This window comes from Pristis pectinata, chromosome 9 (assembly GCF_009764475.1).
Source record: "Pristis pectinata isolate sPriPec2 chromosome 9, sPriPec2.1.pri, whole genome shotgun sequence".
In the NCBI taxonomy this organism is placed as follows: domain Eukaryota; kingdom Metazoa; phylum Chordata; class Chondrichthyes; order Rhinopristiformes; family Pristidae; genus Pristis; species Pristis pectinata.
The window spans coordinates 93543510-93567778 of record NC_067413.1 but is presented as its reverse complement, the minus strand read 5'-3'; the positions used below and the strand labels follow the sequence as shown (position 1 = coordinate 93567778).

Genomic DNA, 24269 nt, shown 5'->3' with positions numbered 1-24269 from the left:
GGAAGCCGCTGTGCAAAGTTTAGTCATCAAGGAAATGCCCATATCATTGGTCTTCCCATGGAGCTCAGCCAGAAATTAGCTGCCTATTTACAAAAAAGTTCCAAATACATTAGAATGGGTAATAGGAAATTTAATCCAGCATGCTTACTCAAGTATGAATGCTTAATGACAAGCTCATTCACCCAGGATTATAATAGAGTTCAGCTATTGATCCCTATTCTGGGTAGATCACAACCTCAGTCCATGAGATACTGCATTTTTATTTTGGCAATTAAACAGAACAGATGAACCAGCTGGAATAATAAGCAGGCCTTTTTAAATAAAGACACTACACATGACCATTAGATCTTAAAACCATGAAGGCCAGCTGGCTCAGGTTCTTTTTAAAATTCCTATGGCTACACTTGTTCGAAGAGGCATCTTAAAAAGTAAACATCAGAACATGTGAATACATGCACAAGCACCTTGCTGAAGGATACTGCATTCCAAAGTTCCAGTGAAATAAAGGAATTCTGCGCCCATTACATTATGGCTCAAGGATAAGCCTGGAAGGCAAACTACTTCATCCTTCCATTCAAATCCAAGAGTCTTCAAGCTACTGTTTGCACGAAATAAGTACACACTCACTTCAGTTACTAAGGCTCGGTAGTGTAAGGGCAGGCACAGCAGTGTAGCGGTTAGCGTAATGCTTTAGAGTGCTAGCGACCTGGGTTTAAATCCGGCTACCGTCTGTAAGGAGCTTGTACATTCTCCCCGTGTCTGTGTGGGTTTCCTCCGGGTGCTCCGGTTTCCTCCCACATTCCAAAGACGTACGGGTTAAGAAGCTGTGGGCATGCTATGTTGGTGCCAGAAGCGTGGCGACACTTGCGGGCTGCCCCCAGAACACTACGCAAAGATGCATTTCACTGTGTGTTTTGATGTACATGTGACTAATAAAGATATCTTATCTTATAAAAAGACTCAAACTCCTCTATACAAGTCCAGAAAATGGAAGGCAGACTAGTAAGGCTTGGGGAATATCGTCTATGTCCAGGAAAACTTGTATTTAACTTCAGGTCCTCCTCAGGTTATGGAGGGCCTGTACGTCCATACGTTGCAGGCCTGCAGAGATCTTCTGCTGGGTGGGAACAGGGCATTTCCAAGTGCCTTCTGTCCCCACCCTCCACCCCAAGCAGCAACAACTGAGGTGAGCAGAGCTGGGAGCGCTGAGGCGGCTCGCTCTCTCACCGAGTCAGTGAGGCCAGCTGGCAGCCGCTCCTCCCACGCCTGCTTGCTCTTCCGTTACAGCTGTTTTTGTAATCCTCTCCCACACACTGTTTCTGTTCATTTCCATGTTACGAACAGTTCTCAGGAATGGAACCCTCTCGTATCTAGGGAGGACCTGTATATACATCTGGTTATGTCATATACGTTCTGCCATGGACTTCAGAATCTTTTTCTGCAAAAACTGAATCAGTTCAGTGGATTACAATGTTAACTACATGTTCAATTTCAAATTTCATGGTCAAACTTGGACAAGTATAATTTATATCATAGACTGCATAATAGTACTCTGATGTAACAAGGTAAACTTATCATTGGTTTACTTTTCCCCACTCTGCACTGCAAGTCTCAGATGAATCACTGTGTAAAGATATCAATTCAAGGTCAAGACTGTGTAACAGAAAGGAATAATTAGAGAAGGTCATGCTTCTTTCATATTTTTGTATTTTCTCATAATATATGAAGCTATTCAGCCCACTAACTCTATGCCAGCTCGCAAAGCCATCCCATTACCCCAGTAATTTCCCTGTTACCTATTCTATCCTCACATGCCAATCAATTCCCTCCTGACTCTTCTATCATCTTCCCTACAATAGCCAATTAACTTATCAACCACACACGCCTTTGGGATGTGGGCGGAAACTAGGGTACTTGGGGGGAAACCCATGCAGTCACAGGGAGAATGTGTAAACCAGGCACAGACGACACAAGAGGTCAGGATTGAATTGGGGGTAATTTACTGATAGTGCCCTGGAACTGCAGTCTTAATTATATTGGGACTGAGGGGCAAAAGCTATATTTGCTGCACCACTGTGCTGTCCAGAATAATACAAATCTGAGAACTGTCAGATTCATATTATCATAAGCCAATAGTCTTAATTAGATTGGTAAGTGAAAACAGTCTGTTACTGCATCACTACTGTATTAAAGGGCCTGAGCCAGTCATACGTACCTGTACCAAAATGACTATGTAGTGCAGCCTACCTTGTTACTGAATATTGTAACACATTACTGCATCAAAACTTACTTTCTAATAACAGTCTCGTCTCGGACCACATAAATGGAAACAACCCATTTAGCTCTCCAAGCCTAGTTAGCCTCAATATTTTTTGAGTTCCAAGTCCCTTAATTTCTCCATTGCAATAAGGAGTTAGAAAAAAAGGTAACAATGGAATTCATAATTAGTAGATGTGGCATGTCCTCTTTTTTTAAAAAAATAAAATGGAATAGTTGGTAAATTGCAAGAAGAATGCAATTGAAAAACTGAGATACAGATTTATTTTAAATGAAGTCTTATGAAGATCACAGCTGGAGAACCACAGAGTTTTAAGTACAGAACAAATAGGATTTTGAAGCATTAGAGCAAATACAAGGCAGATTCATAAGTATGGTACCTGGAACAAGGAAGTACAAAAAATGAAAGAAAAACTTGTAAAATTGATCAGAGGAGGAGATTAAGGGATTAACTTTGGGGTATTCCAAATTATGAAGGGATGAAACAGCAAATATTTTAAACATCTCAATTAAGTACCTCACATTAAACTTCTTGAAATACCCAAAATAGAAGATCCCAATATAATCAAGACTGCAGGTGCAGGACATTACCAGTAAATTACCCTCATATCTACATGGCCTTGGAATTCTGGGAAGAGGGCTGAAAAGTTAACAGCAAAAGGTGACAATTTAAAAATGAAGTATAATCTGTAGAAAATGCTACTTTAATCAAATAAAAACCCTCTGACACAAAAGTATCTCACATCCATGCTAACTAGAATTCATTAGACTTAAGTTTGAAAAATGTAGTACAGTAACTAAATTGGTAGCAAAGCAACACGTTTTGTTTTTTGTAATATTACACAATTAAACATTCAAATTTAAATGATTCAAATAGATGATGAATTTTAATAAGCCTGCCACTAGGCATTAAGGGTATATGATGATCAAGATAACTGAATACTAAAATTCATTTACAAGTTTACCATTCCAAATATTAATAGCTTGCTTCAGCTTGAGCTAGCTTTTTATTTAAATACAAGACTTACGTCTAAATAACTTCAAAAGCAGTGCATTCTGAAGATCCATATTGAGGTCCCTCAGCCTTTGTAACTCAGAAGCCATATGTTCATAATCTTTTTGCTTTTCTTCAACAAACCGAAGTTTATTTGTAACTTTTTTAAGCTCCTGAATCAACTTTTTATTGTTAGCCTTGGCCCGAGAATATTTGTGTTTTAGTTCATCAAAAATCTTCAGTGTTTGGTCATCATCATCATCACTGCTATCTTCAAAGCAGGAGATATCTTGCTCCTGAGAGAAACAAAATAAATGATTTTCAGTATTCATTCAATCTGGGAAACTGATACCTGTACTAACCAGATTCTCTACTAGAGGGGAATCAGATTCTTCCGGGTATAAACTATGAGGAATAATTTAAGATGTCCACCACATTTCACAGTTGTTAAATTGTTAATTGTCACAATACAAATAGTATTGCAGTTGAATTTCTAGAATAAGCATATGAAGCATTAATTAAAAGAATAAAGACTCTTCATTGCACAGGATGCAAGATTGTTGATTTTCTGTTTTCCACTTCTTTCCAGTGTGATTGCATTGACCATATTGTCTGAATATAGAACTAGCTGTTATTAAAATACTACTACAGAAAACATAAAAAGCAATGTGCTTTTTATCACTCCCAAATATTAACACATTTTCTGCAGCTTGGTTTAAACACAAATAAACAACTGCACATGCTATAAGAAATTCTAGATTCCTAGAAATGTCTGTCTGGAGGAGATTCTTCTCCGTCTTTAATTCTTTAGAGTCAATCATCAGTGGAAATTATTGTGGCCCTTTTGATAGAAAAAAGTGAAGAGGTCAAACTCTGAGGAAAATTAACAGATGGGAACCTTAAAAATGTTAACAATGCCTCCCAATGGTTCAGTCGATAAAGGAAGCTGGAGCTCATGAACAGAGGCTAAAAACCCTTAATTTGCTTCTTGTTCTTGCTATTAACTCTGTCACATGGAAGGAATACATTCACTTTAAATGCTCACAAAATAGAGTGGGGATAAAATCTTGAAATTTTCCATTCCATTTTGTCCATCAATGATCCCATAAAAACTGAGCAATTCAACAGTTGAACAGCTGTTAGATCCCAAAAGAGACTTGCATTTCTACAGCATCTTTCATGATCTCTTCACAGTCAATGAGACACTTCCAAAATGTAGTCACTGCTGTAACGTAGGAAATTCAAAGAATGGGTAAGTACCAGAGGACCCAGCTGCAATCAACACCTCAGAGAAGAAAATGGAAAATTTGAAAAAATGGACAGACTGTGAACATTAAAATAATTGGAGGCAATAATTTGCCCAGAGCAGAAATGAGAAAACAGTAAGCTGTCTGTCATATGGCTGTGCAAAGCAGCAAATAGAATGATAATCAGCTTCAATTCTATTATTTTTCCTCATTTGTTTTCAGTTCTACTTCAATTTACAGAATTACTGTGAATTACCAGCAGTGCACAAAACAAGTTGGCCTTAAGGAATTTGAGGTAACTTGACTACTGAAGCCATTCAAATCAGTTATACACAATAAAATGACATCAATGGTATACACACTAACCAAAGCATCTCTCTCAATTCCAAAACATGCAAAATGTAAAGCCTAGGAAATATAAAAATACCTGTTTTAGCTTTGATATGATTGATAGTCATCTGGTAAGGAGATAAATGTGTTTAACTACCCCAGAGGGGACTTGCAATATTTTTCATAAAATAATAATGCACAGACTCCCCAGTGATTTTGTGATTAAATACATAACTTGGTATGATGTGTCAGGTACATCCAAAAATTACCAATTAGAATAACTCTGCCTGGATACAAAATATTAGGTATATTGCAAAATTAACTGTACCATCCATCTTACTTGTTAGTTTAGTTAATCCTCTAGAAATCACTGAAGCACGTAGCAGAATGAAAATAAGGTGCATGGCAACACTGTTCAATGTAATAAGCAATGCATAATAAAATAAAACAAAAAGTTTATTCAATCCCTTTGAAGCTGGGCAAATTGCAGTAGACTTAGGCTCAGCAAGTTAAACTTAGAGAAAAATAAATGAAACTGTCAAGAACAAGATTAGCAAAGCAATAATTCACCTTCCTTCTAGATCAACTGATGTTCCAAATTTATCCCATTTCTCAATGTGTTAACTGGGATAAAGTCAAAATAGCTTAAATTGATCCAGATATAGAACCTCCTTCTAATTAAGTTAATAAATGAATAAATTAAGGCAGCATGGCAGTTGAGTTACTAGATTAATACCATGAGGCATGTACTACAGATTCAAACACCAAAGTTAAAATCCCAGTACAGTGAATACAGAATCTAAATTCAAGTAACATAAATAAAGTTTGCACGTAAAGCTAGTATCAATAACTGTGAAAACTAAAGCTAAAGAATGGTTATAAAAACTCAGCTGGTTCACTAATGTCCATCCTTACCCGATCTGTCCTACATGTGACTCGAGACCCACCAATGTGCCCTCTGAAACGGCCCAGCAAGCCACTCAGTTTAAGGGGCAATTAGGCATGGACAATAAATGCTGACCTTGCCAGCACTGTCCACATCCTGTGAATGAATGAAAATAAAAGAAACTTTAGCTTTTAATTCACATCACACTTGCAAATATATGTTGTGGTGGCTGGACAAAGTATTAAAATAGCTGCACAGCAACATTGGAAGTGAATAATATGGACTCAACGGCTGCCATGAACAACATACAAACACCACCTGAAGCAGATGTGTGCTGGCCACTGTTAATAAATGAGCCTTCTCAATCCCTCAGAATACAGAGAATCAGAAATTGATGTTGTACGTAATTAAACTACAAAAATGCCATAAACTGGGCATAACTTGTTCTAACCAACTCTAAAGGTAGTGCGGGGAAAGATTTCATATAAAGAAAGAATTCACCCAACATGTTGCATATGTAAATTTTATTGAATACAATGATGAGCTATGGAGCTGAAATGATAGTTCATCTTTTAAAAAAAATTGAGTGTCACTTGTAAATCATGCAGTTGAACATCTAGCTTCTTTATCTATACCATATCCAAGAGTTACTTACCCAAGTATACAACCAATCACGTTATTCAACTGGCATTTCACAGATCAGCTACTTAAACTAGAGAACCATCTAGTTACATCAAGCCACGAACATCAGTGGTCCACATTTTTTTTTGTGTGGGGAGACCCTTACCAACAATCAAAACCGCTTGAAATAATTCTAGCACAAAACTAGATATTTTAGTCACATTAATGGTTTAATTCATTCACATCCCAATTTCTGTTCAGATTTCCATACAGAAAAAACAGTGGGTTCCTATTTAAAGTGCAGGGCACGAGTTGTGGTTTCATGTGTCCCACAGCATAATTTGCTGAAAATCATATTTTTTGCTTTTATCTATCCGGGAGACTCAACAGCAGTCTAGGTACATCTCAAAATAAAACCTCATTAATAACTTTAAAATATTCATCAACTTACTTGTTACCCACCGCATACTCAGTGTTAACTTCTGTGTCTTTTTTGGCCTTTTGACCACAAACGTACCAACATCAGCTTTCATAGATTCCAAATTGAGCTCATGAGCCTTAAATTTGCAATTATGTGGCCCATTGCAAGCATCACCCCACCCATTTTGCTAGCCATGGTTTTGTCAATTTGTAGATTATGTATTCTACACTTAGTCCAGTCAATTTGCATTAGATTAACAGACTATTTGGGGAAACCTAAACATGCATTGGGTTGCTGATAGCAGTTCACCGAATGTTTATCACACAAGTTGAGCAATCCAATCAACCCCATTCTTTCCCAGCTCTTTCCAAATACCCTGCAAATTGTTTTCTCTCTTTCAAATTATTATACTATTCCCAATCTTGTTTTAATTTTAGCAAGGCACAGGTACTCAAGATATATAAAATAGCTCTAATAATGGACCCAAGTTAAACAAAATGCAAGACAGCATGAAAACAAAAGGGAAGACCAAAAGATGCAAAGTAACTGAAAATTGAAATACATAAATAACACAAAGCTGATTGCCATAAAGAAAGTATGGTCTGAACAAATACTCTTTGTATGAATAAGTTATTTATATAAACACAGAATACCAAGAACAAAATAAATGAATTAGAACGTAGAAAACAGAGTACAGCACAGAAAAAGGCCCTTCGTCCCATGATGCCTCTGTCAATCATGATGCCAATTTAAACTAATACCATCTGCCTGCACATGGTCTATATCCCTCCATTCTCTTCTTGTCATGTACCTTGTCTAAATGCCTCTTCAGTGTTGCTATCATATCGGCTTCCATCACCTCCCCTGGCAGCACATTCCAGTTATCTACCACTCTGTATATTAAAAAAAACTTGCCTCGCAAATCTCCTTTAAACATTCTCCCTCTCACCCAAACCTATGCGCTCTAGTATTTGGCACCCGGACAAATACTGCACAAGGATTAAATAATGATTAGAAGTTGTCAGTTCCATACAATGTCCCTGTTAGGCCATGCTTAAATTATAGGCCTCAGGAAAATCACTGGAAAAGAATGGACCGCAGATTTAGTGGAATGCTACCTTGATCCTAAGGTTAAAGTACAAGGAGAGATGATGCAAACCAAGGTTGTTTTTCCTGGAATTTACAAGATTAGAGACAATTTGTTCAAAGATTAATGAGGGAGAAAGGATAACTTGTCTTAGTTGAGAAGCCTAGGACCTGGATACAATGTATAAATCAGGCTCAGGCCTTTCAGGAATAAAGTTAGGAAACACTTTTACATGCTAAGGTGGCAGAAATTTGGAACTCCCAGCTACAAATGGCATCTGATGCTAGGCTAATTATTAAATTAAAATACAAGACTGCCACCTGAAAGGCGTTAAGGGATATGAGGCAAGGTCAGAGAACAGCCATGATCTCAGTGAATAGCGGAATAGATTTAAGGAGCCAAATATCCATCCTCTTTCCACTGTTCCAATATTCATAATACAATGGATTATTTTTCCATAACATTTTCACTATTGTAATATGCAGCATGTCCCATAAATAACAATGAAGCAAGCATCTAAATAATCCATTCTTAATGGTGTTGGCACAGACTTGGAAGGAATTCATGCTTTTCTTCAAATAATAATTTTGGGACTTGTTAAATCCATCTGAGATAGCCTTTTATTTTTAGGGGGGAGGAAGCGAAGAGAGGGAACATCCCGTCATTCACGTGATTAGAAAAGCTACTGCCCCCCTTCGTGCTGCAGTGAAGTTACACATTCAAGTCACTAGGATGAAGCTTAAAACCACAACCACGGGACACTTGTTTATAGCAAGTCACTGTGACGTTAAACCAATACACAAAAAGAATAGAATGCAAAACTTTAAAAAGAAAAATACATTTACAACAATCCAATAATTCCCTTTTCTTCCACTGTTAACAGACGCTTGAACAGATCGCTCATATGCTAAAAGATTAACTCAATCTCCTAAACTACCTCATTGTGGTCCTTGAACTTTGCCTACCTGCATTGTACTCCCTCTGTAACTGTAATTCTGCATGGTTTTCTTTTTACTACCTTGATGTAATTATGTATGTGTCTGGATGGCACAGCAAAGTTTTTCACTGCATCTCGGTACATATGGCAATAATAAACCAATACAATTTCAAGCTGTTGTTAGCTTGACTAACATTTCTGAAATGTTTTGGAGAGCATATTTGTTTAGCAAAAGGTGCAGATATTTCATCTTTAATTCATAAATTATATACACCATTTCACAATACAACTACACTAGAAGCATTCCTGTTTTTGGACTGGAAATTGTTGAAGTTCCTGAAAAAGCATCACTACACACCTGGATGATGAATTGTGCTCCAAGAACTTTTGACTTTATTCTTGGTGACCTCCCAAGCTTTCTAAATTATTTCTTCCGAAGTTCCAGGTATAAAATACTACATATCCTCTCTGGAGAAATCTGTGCTACCAAGTCCTACCTTGCAGCAAGACCTCTTAATATTTCAGCTCTACATCTGCAGACCTACAGCAACTGCTAGTGAAACTTCTAATTCAAATTTCCATCTGTGTTTTTAAATCCCTCCACGGTCTTGCCTCTCTGCATCTGCATAATATTATCTGGCCACATAATCCTTGAAGGAATCAGGCTCTCCGATCTGTCCTCGTGATTACCTCAAATTGAATCTTCCCACCAATGGCAGCCATACCCTGGGCTGTCAAGGCCCAAAACTTTAGAATTTCCTCTCCAAATCTTTTTGTCATCTCCAGCTCTTAAGATACTCCTTTAAGACAATTAAGGAAATATAACTCTTCAACAAAGCTTTTGGATAGACAGCCTGAAATCCCCTTATGTGGCTGTGACAAATTCTTTAATAGTGCTCCTATGAAGCCCTTTGGGACATGGTTACATTAAAGGCACTTGAAGTTGCTATTGAACTGAGAGAAGTTACAGATAAATATGAAACACCTATCAGAAAGTCAAAATTTAGGGGCCACAAGTATGTTAGTCATTAATGAATTTACAACTCCTTTATTCAAAGCACGGTGAAAATGACTGCACCAAGTAGTCTGCTTCAATTCTGTGAATTTTACCTAATCACATTCAAGTGTTGAAAACTGATTGACGGTCTCAGACCTGAAATGTTAAATGTTTCTCTTTCCACTGATGCTGCCTGACCTGCTTAACATTTCCAGCATTTTTTCTTTTTTATTTTAGAATTTCAGCATCTGTAGCTTTCTTTTTCACCCCCATTGGTTATCTTAAAGTAATATTTTAAACTTTTAACTTCTCAAGTCCCTTTGCTTGTTTCATTAGTAACCTTCTTCAGTGGTCCTTTAGAAGATGGCCCTTGATCAAAACTATTGAAAAAAAGACTTTGAATTATTATAGCCAACAGACTTTTCGCTAATTTAAATCAGTGCTTTTAAGTACTTTTTATTTGTTGTGTTCCCTTGAGCATTCGGAGTCATTTCTTTTGAAGTACTTCTCCCTGTATTTTACACATTTGAAATCAAGATTCTACAGCCCTAATTGGAAGCACTCACCATCTCAGTGTAACAGCCTATATATTTTCTCCAAACTCCTGCATTTTAAATCAAGGAGCAACAAGAACATAAAGTCATTGACTAAGCATTCAGGATATAATCTTCAAAATGGTGGATTTTTAAAAATATTTACCATCACATCAATGTCAACTTCCCTATTAAAGTCAATGTATTACAATTTGTTCATGTGAGCCAAGTGTGTCAAGCCACATTTCTAGAAACTTCTCAGAAAGAGTATTTTCTATGTTCCAAATTTGTTCTCCACCTAAAACTTCAGCTAAAACAATCAAATACATGATAACTAAAAAAAACCTTTAGATCATCACAGTTTATTGAGAAAATGTAAAAAACTTTTGTCATAGTCGAGTTTATTGATATATGCACAAGTGCATGTCTGTACAGGCGCAATGAAAAACTTGCAGCAGCATCAGAGGCACAACATTCACAAGAAAAACATTAATTAACATAAGTTATACAAAATTGGACAATTGGAACAAAGAAAGTCCATTGTAGTGCAAAGTGGTCATGGTGTTGCTATACTGAGGTAGTGATTAGGGTTATGCAGGTTGGTTCAAGAACCAAATGGTTGAAGGAAAGTAGCTGTTCTTCAAACTGGTAGTGTGGGACTTCAGGCTTCTGTACAACCTGCCCGATCGTGGGGATCTTTGCTGATAGATGTTAGATGCGCTAACCAGTCATGGAAGGAAAGAAACCACAAAGCTGGCATTTATAAAGTATCGTTCACATCTTCAAGATGGTCCACAATTCTCCCTATTATGAATACCACAACTTCTGAAGGGTTATGTTCTGGTGAATGAGATTGAGGAAATTCAGTGGTTTGATCATGATCACCTCAATAATTACATCAATGCCTCAGTTAACGTCAATTTATTTTGAGTTTTTGCAGGTAATCACTTGGAATTGCTTGAAGACATGGTAGGTAGCACTATTGTAACTAGGCGACAGCAGCCTTTTCAACTATCCACAATAATGAGATGTTTAATATGACTAACCTATGCCCTAATAATTGGTATTTATTTTAATGTCAAATGGTTAATCACCTTTTGGTAGTGAGGCAAGGCTGAGATAGATGGATGGGGTATAGGGAGAAAAACCATAAGGAGTGGAACAAGGTGAAAATAAAAGAGAAAGGAGAAAGAGAGAAAGATAGGTGGATAATGGGAAAAACAACAGAGAATACTGGAAAGCCTCAGCAAGTCAGGCAGCATCTCTGGAGGTCAAAACAGCATTAATATTTTAGAACCAAATTATAAATCAAACATGTTTTAATTTACAGACAAGGGGCTTTGCTGATCACTTACTCAGAAAAAAGTGCAGGGAGCACATAATACATCATAAAGATGGAGTGGGGGGAGGGGAAGGGAAGAAAGGACTGTAATAAATGTGATCGAGATAGGAAAATGGGTCACATAAGGATCATACTCTTCCACTTCTTACTTTACAACTGCATCACATTCTTCCTTCCTACCGCTACAGAGATGAAAGATTTCTAATTCCCATCCATAATCTCCAGACCTGGATTACTCTCTTGACTACGAACAGCACAAGTTGATTTCTCACAAAGCCCAGAGCATGTGCTGCAGGTGGCACCATTGGTCTATACAAAATCATCAAGCAATAAAACTACTGCTTGTTTTATTAAAAGCTCCCAAAACCCACTTTTGTAGCTGATAAATATATTAACAATCCATGACCTACATACAACGTTCCTTTAATCATCATACTTCTCAACCAGGGTGTTCAATTTAATGAAGCGATAAACTTTAGTTTAAGTACTTCTGGTGTTTGATTGATGCACATTAAATGTGTGAGAGTAGGTCAATGTGGTCGATCTCTCCACATGCTAGAACACTTATAGCTGTACTAGCAATATCATCTGCAGCAACTTCATCTGTAAACAACTGACCTGAAGTGAAGGTGCCTTACCAAACAATCCAGGCCACTCAAATATTGAAAATTGTCAATGCTGTAGAATTGTCTAATTCAGTCTGAGATAGCTACAGCAACTACTATGAACTTCCACTGCTTGTTCAAATGCCCAGTCAACATGGTTAGTATTGGTGACAGCTCAGCTGTGTGCAACCATAATCTGATGACTTTGCTGTGAATTCTGACCATCACTGTCAACTCAAAATACTAAGGACTGCAGATGCTAGAGATCTGATAAAGCATCAAATACTCAGCAAAATCAGGTAGCATTTACAGAAAGAAAGTTAGTATTTCACATTCTGGTAAAAGGGCATTGCCTTGAATCATTAATTCTGCTTCATTCTCCACAGATGCTTTACGACCCAAGTGTTTATTCCACATTACATCACCAAAACACTGACCAAGGCAAAAATGCAGGCAGCCCCAAATCCTGCAAGTCCTTCACTTCCCTCAAAATAATTTTTAGATTTGACTGCATCAGCATGTTATAACCAACCACCACCCCCCCGCCCCATAGAAGTGCGTACTTATCCACAACAAATTATATCCACCATGTTTCTGCCCATTTCATTAGTCTTTCTATATGCTTATTTACCAAACTGGCAAATTTATCTACAAACTTTCAAAGTGTCATCTCAATACAGGCTGTCCCCAGGGTCCAAATGCTTGACTTGTGGACACCCATGGATATGAATGAGCTTCCATAATATTATTACATTCAAAAGTCCAACATATCTTTGTTCCTACGAACAGCAGAACTAGCTTCCTCTCTCTCCACTTTTAGTAATTGTTCTTTGTCAGTCTTGTGTGTTTTTGATGCCATTCATTGCAATACTGTGGAGGCATGGTTACCAAATCGAGTGATTTTTGTGTACTTTCTGACTTATGGACAAAATCAACTTAAGGACAAAATTGACTTAAGGATGTTTAAAAAAGTGGAACCCATTCGTTACCAGGGACAGCATAAACCCAACTCCGAGTCAATCATATGTAACAAAGCAAGCAATGGGTATAATATCAAGCTCAGGAGAATTCACTGCAAAGCAGCAACTGTTCATGCTCCTTGCTCATTATCTCTTAGCCAGTTTTAAATTGACGGCCTTTTGAATGCCATGAGCTATTGTCCAAAAAGACATTAATGCAAATGCCCTTTGAAAATTCATATATAGAACAGTCCTGTAAACAAAATACAGATTAAGTACAATCTGATAAATTACTGGTCCATCAGCCTATACTAAATCATCACAAAGTGAAGCAAAAGCAAAGTACTGCAAATGTTGTAAATCTGAATTAAGAACAGAAAACACAGCAGGTCAGATTCTGATAAAAGCCCATAGACCTAAGATGCTAACAAAGTGACACAAGATATCATCAATAGTATTATAGTAGCGCCTATTCAGCAGAAATCTACTAGCCAAAACTGTGTTAAGGTTCAACGCAGCCAGCTCAGCTCAGAATCTCTTTACAGCCTTCAAACAAACTTGAATAAGAACAGAATTCTAAGGGCAAGACAGAGACAAGGGCATTTGACAGCATAACATCACTTTGACTAGATGTTGCACCAAGGGACCCTAGTGAAATTTAAGGTAATAGGAAGCAGAGTGGAAAACTTAGGCCAGAGTCACATTTAGCACAAACCAGAGAGCGACTTCCAACTATTACTGTAACAATCATCTGTGCTCCAGGGCATTGCCGCAGGAGTGTAAGGCAGTCTCTCAAGCTGGTTCATCAGTGACCCATCCTCCAAATGAGCATCTTCACTAATAATCTGATGTTCAGTTCCAATTGGAACTCAGATAACAAAGTAGCCTGTATGCAGCAAGATCTGGACTTCATCTAGGTTTGCACTAATAAATGGTACTAACATTTACTTCATCCAAGTGCCTAGCAATAATCCTCTACATTAAGACAGAGGGACTGAAGACCTCCCTGTGCTGTTCAATGGCACTATCATTGTCGCCATAGAAGAGACAAATAAAGAATGTGGCTACAAGACCATGTCAGAGATCGTTATTGTGGTGAGTGACCTGCCCCACAACCACCTCTCCCCCCCGTGCCCCCCCCCAAAAGAAATCAACATAACCCTGCACTGCTTAAAAGGCACAAGCTGGAAATGTAAAGGAACACGGAACACTTGCCTTGAATGAGTATAACTATACTACCCATAAAAGTTCAGCCCTATCAAGCTAATACAGTTCGTTTGAATAACCATTCATATACCAAGCTGAACATTAAACTCCTCTACTACTTAGGCAGGATAGCTAGAGTGTTCAAGGGTACAAGAACTCATCAATGGTTCTTCCGACAGCATCTCCCAACCTCCACCAAAGTATAGGGCACAAGTTTCCTTTCCTAGTCATAACATACTGATATAGGCATGCATCACTGTTCCTCCACTGTCACTGAGTCAAAATGTTGGAACTTCCTACCCAACAGCAAAGTGGGATCACCTGAGACTGCGGCAGTTCAAGGCGACAGCTCATCACCACTTTCTCAAGATCCAACAGGAACGGACAATAAATGTTGGCCCTTTGCACCCGTAGAACAATTAAATAAATTCTGAACTTTGACAGTGCATTCTGCATCAGACTTACCAACAAGCATGACATACTATTTTTGTGTCATTTGCCAGGTTCTACTAGTCCAGTGCAAAAAAAAATAAACTACTGGAAGAACTCAGTGAATCGAGCAGCATCTGTGGAGGCAAAAGGATGGTTGACGTTTCAGATTAAGACTCTGCCTCAAGACAGAGTATGAAGGGAACATAGTCAGAAGTGAGATGGGTGGGGGTGAGATAGGGGCTGGTAGGCAATAGGTAGAACCAGCCGAGTTCGGGTAATGAGGGGGAGAGAAGTAGAAAAGGTGAACAGAAACTCTGCATGGACTGGTGGGAGTTGGAAAGGAACACGGGGGGGGGGAGTGGGTAACATCAAATTCTCACTGATAGGAGGCCACACTGTGAACACCGAATGCAATAGACCAAGTATAGATCTATCATTCACCTGCCATTGTCTTCCAACTCTACCCCCACTCACCACCCCCCTCCCCAAAAACCTGGCACTACCTGCCTGTCATCTTAAACCCCTCCTCAATCCACCAATTGCCTCAGAATCCCTTCTTACCACTCCCTTTCTCCTCTTTATACTGGCCACCTCGCCTCTCCACTCAGTCCTGGTGCGGAGTTTCGACCAAAAACATCGACAACTCCTTTCCTCCCACAGATGCTGCTCGACCTGCCGAGTTCCTCCAGCAGGCTGTTTGTTGCTCTAGATTCCAGCATCTGCAGTCTCTTGTGTCTCCATTAAACTTAAGCAACTGTTTTGCAGAGGGGCCATTCTGAGCTACCAGTTGCAAGTTGTTTCAACTCTCCTTCCCATTCCCACGACAACCAGTCTGTCCTTGGCCTTCTCCACGGTGAGGCCAAACATGACCTAGAAGAATAACACCTCATTTTCCACTTGGGTAGCTTACAGCCCAATGACATGAACACTGAATTTCCAAATTTCAGGTAACCCACTCCCCTTGTTCCTTTCCCACTTCCACCAGTCAATGCAGGGTCTATCTCCCTTTGTTCACCTTTTCCATCCCTTTCTCCTTGTTACCTAGACTCATCACCTTCTCCCACCTGGCTCCATCTGACAATATTTTTCTTATTTTCTTATGTTTCCACCTATCACCCTCTGTCTCAACAGTCCACCTTCATCTGACCGTCAACCCCCCACCCACCCTCTTAGCTAGTTCCATCTATCGCCTACCAGCCTCTATCTCACCTCTCTCTCTCACTTTTATATACTGGCTATCTTCCCTCTACACTCTCAGTCCTGATGCAGGGTCCTGACCCGAAACACTGACCACCCCTTTGTCTCCACAGATCTGCTAAGTTTTTCCAGCAGTTTATTTTTTGCTCCAGATTCTAGCATCTGCAGTCACTCGTGTCTCCTCTCGACTACTTCAGTGTTCTCCTAACCAGCTTCCAACCTTCTAGCCTCAAAGGACTCATTCACCTAAAACTCTCTGACCAGAGAATAACAATCATCATCCCTGTACTGTAAGCTCATCACCACTAACACCCTAAATTTAAAATCTATGTTCTCATGTTGAAGACTGAAATTCCCAATGGTCTCAAATAAGCAGGGCTAGTAAAGGGACCAGTCTAAAATCAGTTTAGCTCACCTACGCGGCAAATAAACACAGCTATATATATATATATATATATATGGTACTCAGAGGGGAATAAATTCAATCATGATCAAAGAACTTCTTGCAGGTTGAGTCAAATTCTGGAGTGACATGAACAAAGGTTAATCAGTCGCTTCAGAAAGGAGAAACAGGAAGGAAATAGCAGAGGAACGTTTTGTTTCCAAATTAAAGGAGGTAAAACATTATTCAATTTAATACCTGAATGTTGTTGAATTGATGTGGTTCATCTTCAGCACTGTCACCATCTTCTGATTCAGACAGTTCAATGAAATTATCAATTACTTTTGGCATTTTGCACTTTTTCAATTTCAAAATTTTTTCCAGTTCTTGTCTGCTGTCTAAATAATAAAATAAAAATGATGAATGCTGTTGCAGTATTTGCTGCGGTAGACCCTGTCTGATCAGTTGCAAAGCACAAAAAAGTACAGCTATTACTTACAAAATATTACTCATTTATCAAAGCATTGATCATATATATTTAGTGCCTCATGTTCCAAAGTGTAGAATTCTAACCCCCAGAAGTGCAATAAAGTTATGATATTTAGTCTGAATACATTCACTAATATCAACATGGTGTGTAAGCTTCAGTTAACACCTCATGTGGAGCATTTGTTCAAATGACTTGAGAATTTCAAAGGCTAATGTAAATGCCCATTATACTTCAGAAAATGAGGAATTTGGAAATGCATCAAGCATTTTTCTACACCAGTTCTTCAGCCAGCTGCTTTTCAGCTAGAACTCCTACAATAATAATAACTTTAAAAAAAATGGCTGGGTCTAATCAGTGATATGGTAAATAACTACAATGCAAATTTCAAAATCCAATAGAAATTTGTAGTTTACGAGTATGTCCAATCAAGAACCACATATACCACGTGGTATAACTTTTTAGATGCTGCTGTACCAGCCCCTACCATATAAGAATTGGGTATTTAGTGGCTCTATTGCTTACCTTTCTGCATAACAAATTAACATATAGGCACTGCACGAGTTCAGAATGTTGCTACTTAAAGTAGAAGGTAATAATCAAGTATGAGGCAAGACAAATTGGGGTGCTCTAGGTAGAGAGCTGTGATGATGACAGGCAGTGTACATGGCAGATACATTGGTGCGCTTGAGGATTACATAAGGACTCAGCTATTTGTTCTGTACGTGGACAGATGGAAATATTCCTGAGAGCAAATGAGAGGTCTGGGTACAGAACACAGAACAAACAAAGAATACATTGATAAGTTTACTTGCACAATGAAACAAAGGCAAGTTATCTTACCAGGAGACTGTAAAAACCTTGAAGGGACATTTTAAATCAGGACCTTCAGAGATTTTATGAGCTACAAATTTGGTGTGCTTGAACAAGAACCAGAAGAGATGCTTGGCAAGTACGTGGTCAGGCTAAAGATATTGGGAAAACAATCCCAATCTAAAAAGGTCTGAAAATTGCATGTTTTGCAAGTATACAGGCTAGAAAATAAGGGAATTCAGATAAAACTATTTTACATACAAGAGAGGGTGCAGAGTAGAGACCAGTACAGAAATGGCACTGAAAAGCAAAAGATTTTCCTCCAGCTATGATTCCGAGGTGCAGACAGGATACAAGCACACTGAAAGTGACCATAATGCAGGCATCTCTTTCACAGCCAAGTCTGTGGATAATAAAATGGGTTTGGCCAGAAACCAGCAAGTTGTATGGGTGCCAGAAGCAGGAAGGCTGAAAGTGTAAAAGAGGCCTTGACATAGATGTTATAGGTATCACCCAGCCTCAGATTGCCATTGTACATGACTTTTTAATGGCTACAGAATACACTTTATTGAATACATGTAGACCAAAGAAGCATCTGTGGAGGCCATCACAAAGTTAAAGGGGAAAATTATTGAGCACAGCATTAGACAAGCCAAAAGCTTAAATCATGGAAAGATGCCCCAAAGTGAAGATGTCCCATTTCAAACAGCAAATTAGTGTTTTTTTGAGCAATGGCGATAGTCATGGATCTCAATGCTGTTCAGAAGCTGTGTGCGTAATTTGGTTTATATAAGACAACCAGTGGAGTATTATTGGAATTCGCCGAGAAGGTGGCACAAGGTCAATTTATTCAAATTGGATGACACTGCAGTGGACAAGTCTGCACAAGTCTTGGGAAAAGGTAAAATGTCTACAAGGCTTCTGCTGTTCGGAGAGATTAAATGAGTGAAATTTTCAGTGTGAGCTGGAAATCCCAAGGGAGAGTTGTAGTCTGATATGCAGATAGTTTAAAAGTTTCAAAAGCTCAATACAACATAGTTAAAATGCAACAAGAGAGGCTGAAAACAATGTTAGCCAAGTTGCAAGCACTGGAAATAATGGAGAGAGATCAAAAATAACAACTTCCTAACTTCAAAAGAGACAACAAAGAAAACACTCACAGGAAGTCAAAATTAAAGTAAGAACATGGGCATGAAGATGGATGTCTCAAAGGAGGATTTTATTTGGAAAATATTAAGGATACAATAGAAACAATGTACAATTGTAACTGATGTAAGAGTTAATGGATATTATAGGCCTGTGTTAAGTAGGTTTAGGCATGTATTTAACAATTCAGTTATCAAGGAAAGAACTAAGTATGAGATGCAAGATTAATCATATATGAAGCCTATTGGAAAAGTGATCCATTGTCAAATTTGGATGGCGAGTAGATACAGTAAATATGTTAAATTTCATTTATAGTGTAGAGTTGTAGCTAAGAGGACTATAAAATTAGATTTTTAGTTAAATTTATGACTTTGTGTCTTTGTTACATAATATCACATCATGCTGGCACAATTTAAGATATGTAGATTGAGTAACAAACCAATACAAAACCAAAGGGTAAAGCAGTGTAGTATATGGAAGTACAAGTTTAGGAACTGTGCACTACATACTATGACTTGCAATACACCTCAATGCATTTGTTAACAGCCTTCAATAAAGGTTACGTGTTTCTTAGTTCGGTTCTTGCCTTATTAAACAGCAAAAACAAAAGCCATGCAGGGATCTCCCAAAAATCAGACACCAGACTACACGGGAAGATGATAGAAACAGTCCAATTTCAATATTCTCTCCACACCAGAGCGAAACTGGAATGGGCGTGGGATGAGAGAGTTCAAAGGCACTGAAGGAAGTGGTGCCCGGAATAAAAACAATAAACAGCTGTTCCCCCAGTGAGATGGGGGGAGAGGGGATGGTGCCACGTGTTTCAGCAATATGGTTACCGGGAGAGGGATTGTCCACCGAGCCACCGCCGGCCTGCCACCCCCAAGCATCCCTCCTGCTCGCCGCCGGTGTTCCGAGGCCTCGGTTGTTACCTACCTCCCAGAGCCAGGATCTGGGCCTTGCGGCACTGACCCCCCTTGGCCGCGGCGCCCATCTCCGGCTCTCCCGCCCCGCTGCCCGGCAGCATCAGCCGGTAGACTTGCTTCTTGTTGAAGTCGCTCTTGGAGGCCGGCTGGAAATTTCTGATCTGAGACACGGGCACGATGTGGTGCACTTGGCTCTGCAGGAAGCGGACGCAGGCGAACATGATGTCGGCGGCAGGGGCGGCCTGACACTCCGGCTGAGGGAAGAAGGGGGGGGGGGGGGGGGGGGGGGGGCGAGTCGCCAGGAGCCGCCAGCCCGGAGTGGCGAGGGTCCGGCCCCCAGCCCCCGCTGCCTGCGCACGACGTCAGCCGCGCTCCGCCCGCCCGCGCCTCTGCATCAGGCTGATGGGCAGCCGCCCGCTGCAGGGATCGCCCCTTCGCTCAACTCGCCAACCCTCACCACATTGCAACCACCGCGAATGCAAAAGTTTTTATTTGCACTGTTTCTCCCTTTGTGCATATATTTATTTTTATTATGAATAAAGTCTATTTTTTGATAAGTGGAATCGCACATGAAAGATGGCTTGGTCGCCAATTACCTTGCAATGATTTCAGTCATTCGTCCCCGTCGGTGGCGCACTCCCGCTTGATATTGCAGACAAGACAAATAGACAAAGAAAGTTTAGAGTGAAGAGCAAAATTCACTAAACGAATCAAACTTTATTTGACACAAAACATGATGCAGCTGATGGTCTGCAGAGCGAGTGATACACAAAGAGAACGTGCAGATCTTTCTCAATTTTTCTTTCGCGCTCATGCAAGCCAAGAACGTTCACGTTGACCTAACTGCTGCCTGGTCTGATGAATGTTTTCGATCTTTAGTATCAGAATTGGCATCAACTGAGTCCATGCGATTTGCTGCAGGTTCTCGAGCATGGACGGGCTGTTCTGCAATATACACAAATTGCTGGAGGAACTCAGCATGTCAGGCATTCGAGGTTCCGATTCAGTCCTGATGAAGGGTCTCGACCCGAAACGTCAATTGTTTACTTCCCTGCGGAGATGCTGCCTGACCTGCTGAGTTCCTCCAGCATTTTGTGCATCTTGCTCCAGATTCCAGCATTTGCAGAACGTCTTGTGCCTCCGACGGGCTGTTTTGCGTCGTGTTCATGCTGTGATTCTGATGGGCAAGACAGTCAAGTGGTGAAAATGCATTTCCAGCATTTTCTGTTTTTATTTTATTTCCTGCACCTGTAGGATTTTATTTTCATTTTTTAAGCGATGATGTATCCCTGTATTATAGCAATGTAAAAATGCCACAGAACTCTGAAAGTCAGTCTGGCCACTTAAAAGCCTCAAGGTGTAAATGAGAGATGTAACACTCTTGGAAATTGCCTATATGAATGATTTGTTTCTCCATGGATTTGTGAGAACACTTCCTACAAGTTCATTTTATTGCTCCAAATTTTGAAGTTTGTGGTAAAACTAGCTAAGATAGGCTCAATGCATTGTAAATTTCCACAATCCCATGCTCATTGTCCTTACTTTATGATTATAACAATGATCATTACTTCAACCAACACTCCACAAATTTCAATCAATTTCATCAGGTATGACTTGACCACTCTGATTCTTCATCAGCAAGTGAAATGTTCCAAGGTGTTGAATCTCTCAGTCCAACATTATGGACTCAGTAATTTCCTGACCAGATGTTATGCTTACTAGTCCATAATTCATGGTTGTATTTAATGTCATTTTGAGAAATGCCTGAATATGAATTATGTTGATGTTGCTCTCAATTAAAGTTAACTAATTAAGGTTTAACATAAACTTTACAAGCAGACCTGGAGGAGTTGTTGCTTATGTCAGTCAGTCTATGTGACTTTATCCATTTTCAAATCAAAGTCTGGGATTCTACCTAGACTAATTGTTTCAAAATGACCATATTCATTTTGAAGTAGCAGGGAATATTTGCCAGGATCGTCCATCCACAGAAAAAAAAGCTTAGTTTAACTGGCATGACTATTCAGGTATCAAAGGTTAAGTATTCAACTCCCAAAGATGAGGGCATCCATCATAGCTCAGGGCAATCCTTGTTTGAGCAAGTGGGGGGAAAAAATCGACAAAATTAATATATTGCCTACAACAATATTGAGTCTATATTATAAGTATTTTATTTTGTGGCGAGGTTAACATTATTATGAGCTATTTAAGTTATTTTGTGCATTCCACAACTGATAAGGTGAAACTGCTTAAAGATTTGTATCCAGCCTTATGTCATTGACATTAATCAACCAATTTTAGATTATGTTACCCAAGTCAAAAACCGACATGCATCTTTAACATAACAAGGTCTCCTCATTGCTCTACACGCAAATCCCCTCTTGAAAGAAGCATTGGTTTATTTACAGCAGGATCTGTTGCAATTGAAATTGCGAAAACATCTGGAGTTAACCTGATATTAGTACAGCCTCACTTGGATGATGCACATGATTGCCATTGCTGAAAGTGAACTTGTATCCTGTATGAAAGAGAAATGATTTATAGATTTTTATATAAACATTCACTAATAAAATTGAAATTATTTTTTGATATTTACATCATGCCATTTACATGTGTATATCAATTTGGAACAAATACTGTTAAAACATTCAAAAATAACATTATTTATATTTTCAAATTAGTCATCAAATGGTGGGAAGGTAGAAAAACAGTTTTGCACGCAAACATACAGTAAGACATGAAACAATTTCAGGAATAGATGTGAAGCAGGAGAAAATTCAATTATTTTAATAGAACATAGAACGGTACAGCACAATACAGGCCCCTTGACCCACAATGTTGTGCCGACCTTTAAACCTCGCCTTAGACTATATAACCCCTTCCTCCCACATATCCCTCTATTTTTAATTCCTCCATATGCCTATATAGTAATCTCTTGAATTTGACCAATGTACCTGCCTCCACCACCGCCCCACACAGCGCATTCCATGCCCCAACCTTCCTCTGATATCTCCCTTGAACCTCCCACCCATTACTTTAAAGCCATGACCTCTAGTATTGAGCATTGGTGCCCTGGGAAAGAGGCGCCGGCTGTCCACTCTATCTATTCCTCAATATTTTGTACACCTATATCATGTCTCCTCTCATCCTCCTCTCCAAAGAGTAAAGCCCTAGCTCCCTTAGTCTCTCCTCATAATGCATACTCTCTAAACCGGGCAGCATCCTGGTAAATCTCCTCTGCACCCTTTCCAATGCTTCCACATCCTTCCTATAATGAGGCGACCAGAACCAGACACAGTACTCTAAGTGTAGTCTAACCAGAGTTTTATAGGGCTGCATCATTACACTCTGGGGTAGGAACAGGGACAATTAAGAATTTTTTTGAATATATCGAATAAAGCATTCTTGATCAGTGCATTTCCAGCCCAACAAGAAAGCAGTATTGAATTTAATTCCGGAAATGAAGTGGGATAGCTGAGGCTTGTTTCACTGGAATTGCATTTGGAAACATGGATCATAGTATTATTCAGTTTAAAATGGTCTGAACTAAAAATACTCAAATAGAAGAAGGGTAACTAGAGATTCGAGAAAGAATATGGCTCAGGTGGATTGAAATCAAAAAATGGTAGGCAAAAACAGAAATTAAACAATGAAGGATCTTAAAAAAAGGAAATATATCAGAAATAGACACATTATCACAAAGTGTAAATATCAGCTTCCTGGTTAACTAAATGTAGAGATTAAAATGAAGAAAAAGGAAGCTTATCACAAACATTAGATCGATGAGGTAGAAAAATGCAGAAGATATCCGAGTAAAGGAATATGAAAGTAAAAGAAGAAATATGCAATAGAGCAGCAGTTGAGAAAATGGAATTCAAAGTATTTTTTAGAAACATGTAAACAATAGTCAAAACATGAATGGTGGTGGGCATTGTATAGGAGGCTCCAAGAACATTGCCATCCTCAACAGTGGCAGGACCCAGTATACAAATACCAAAGACAAGGCTGAAACATTCATAACCATGTTCAGCCAAAATTGCCAAAAAATGGGCCATCTCAGGCCACACCTGGAGTGCTGTGTACAATTTTAGTTTCAATTAGACTTCACTGTCCAATGAGTATGTCATGAAATTTGTTGTTTTGTGGCAGCAGTACAGTGCAAAGACATAAAATTACTATAAAATACAAAACAAATAAATAGTGTTAAAAAAAAGGAATAATGAGGTAGTATTCATGGATTCATGGACTGTTCGGAAATCAGACGGCGGAGTGGAAGAAGCTGTTCCTGAGTCATTGAGTGTGGGTCTTCAGGCTCCTGTACCTCCTCCCCGATGGTAGTAATGAGAAAAGGGCATGTCCCAGACGGTGAGGGTCCTTAATGATGGATTTCGCCTTCTTGAGGCACCGAGTCTTGAAGATGTTCTCGATGGTGAGAAGGTTGTGC

General features: G+C 39.1%; 1 protein-coding gene across 2 annotated transcripts in view; it reads right to left on the bottom strand.

The window, feature by feature from the left end:
• The window catches only part of bend5 (BEN domain containing 5), a 30157-nt gene extending 9977 nt beyond the window's left edge, over window positions 1-20180 (bottom strand). The window contains exons 1-3 of one of the 2 annotated variants that reach the window (XM_052023105.1): window positions 19836-20180; window positions 16712-16851; window positions 3306-3567 (exon numbers count right to left, since the gene is read on the bottom strand). In XM_052023105.1, the coding sequence (XP_051879065.1) occupies window positions 3306-3567; window positions 16712-16851; window positions 19836-20046 (613 nt within the window). In that variant the 5' untranslated portion in view covers window positions 20047-20180. The remainder of the gene's footprint in view (window positions 1-3305; window positions 3568-16711; window positions 16852-19835) is intronic. The other variant, XM_052023104.1, reaches the window with a different exon arrangement.
• Between the last annotated feature and the right edge of the window lie 4089 nt (window positions 20181-24269).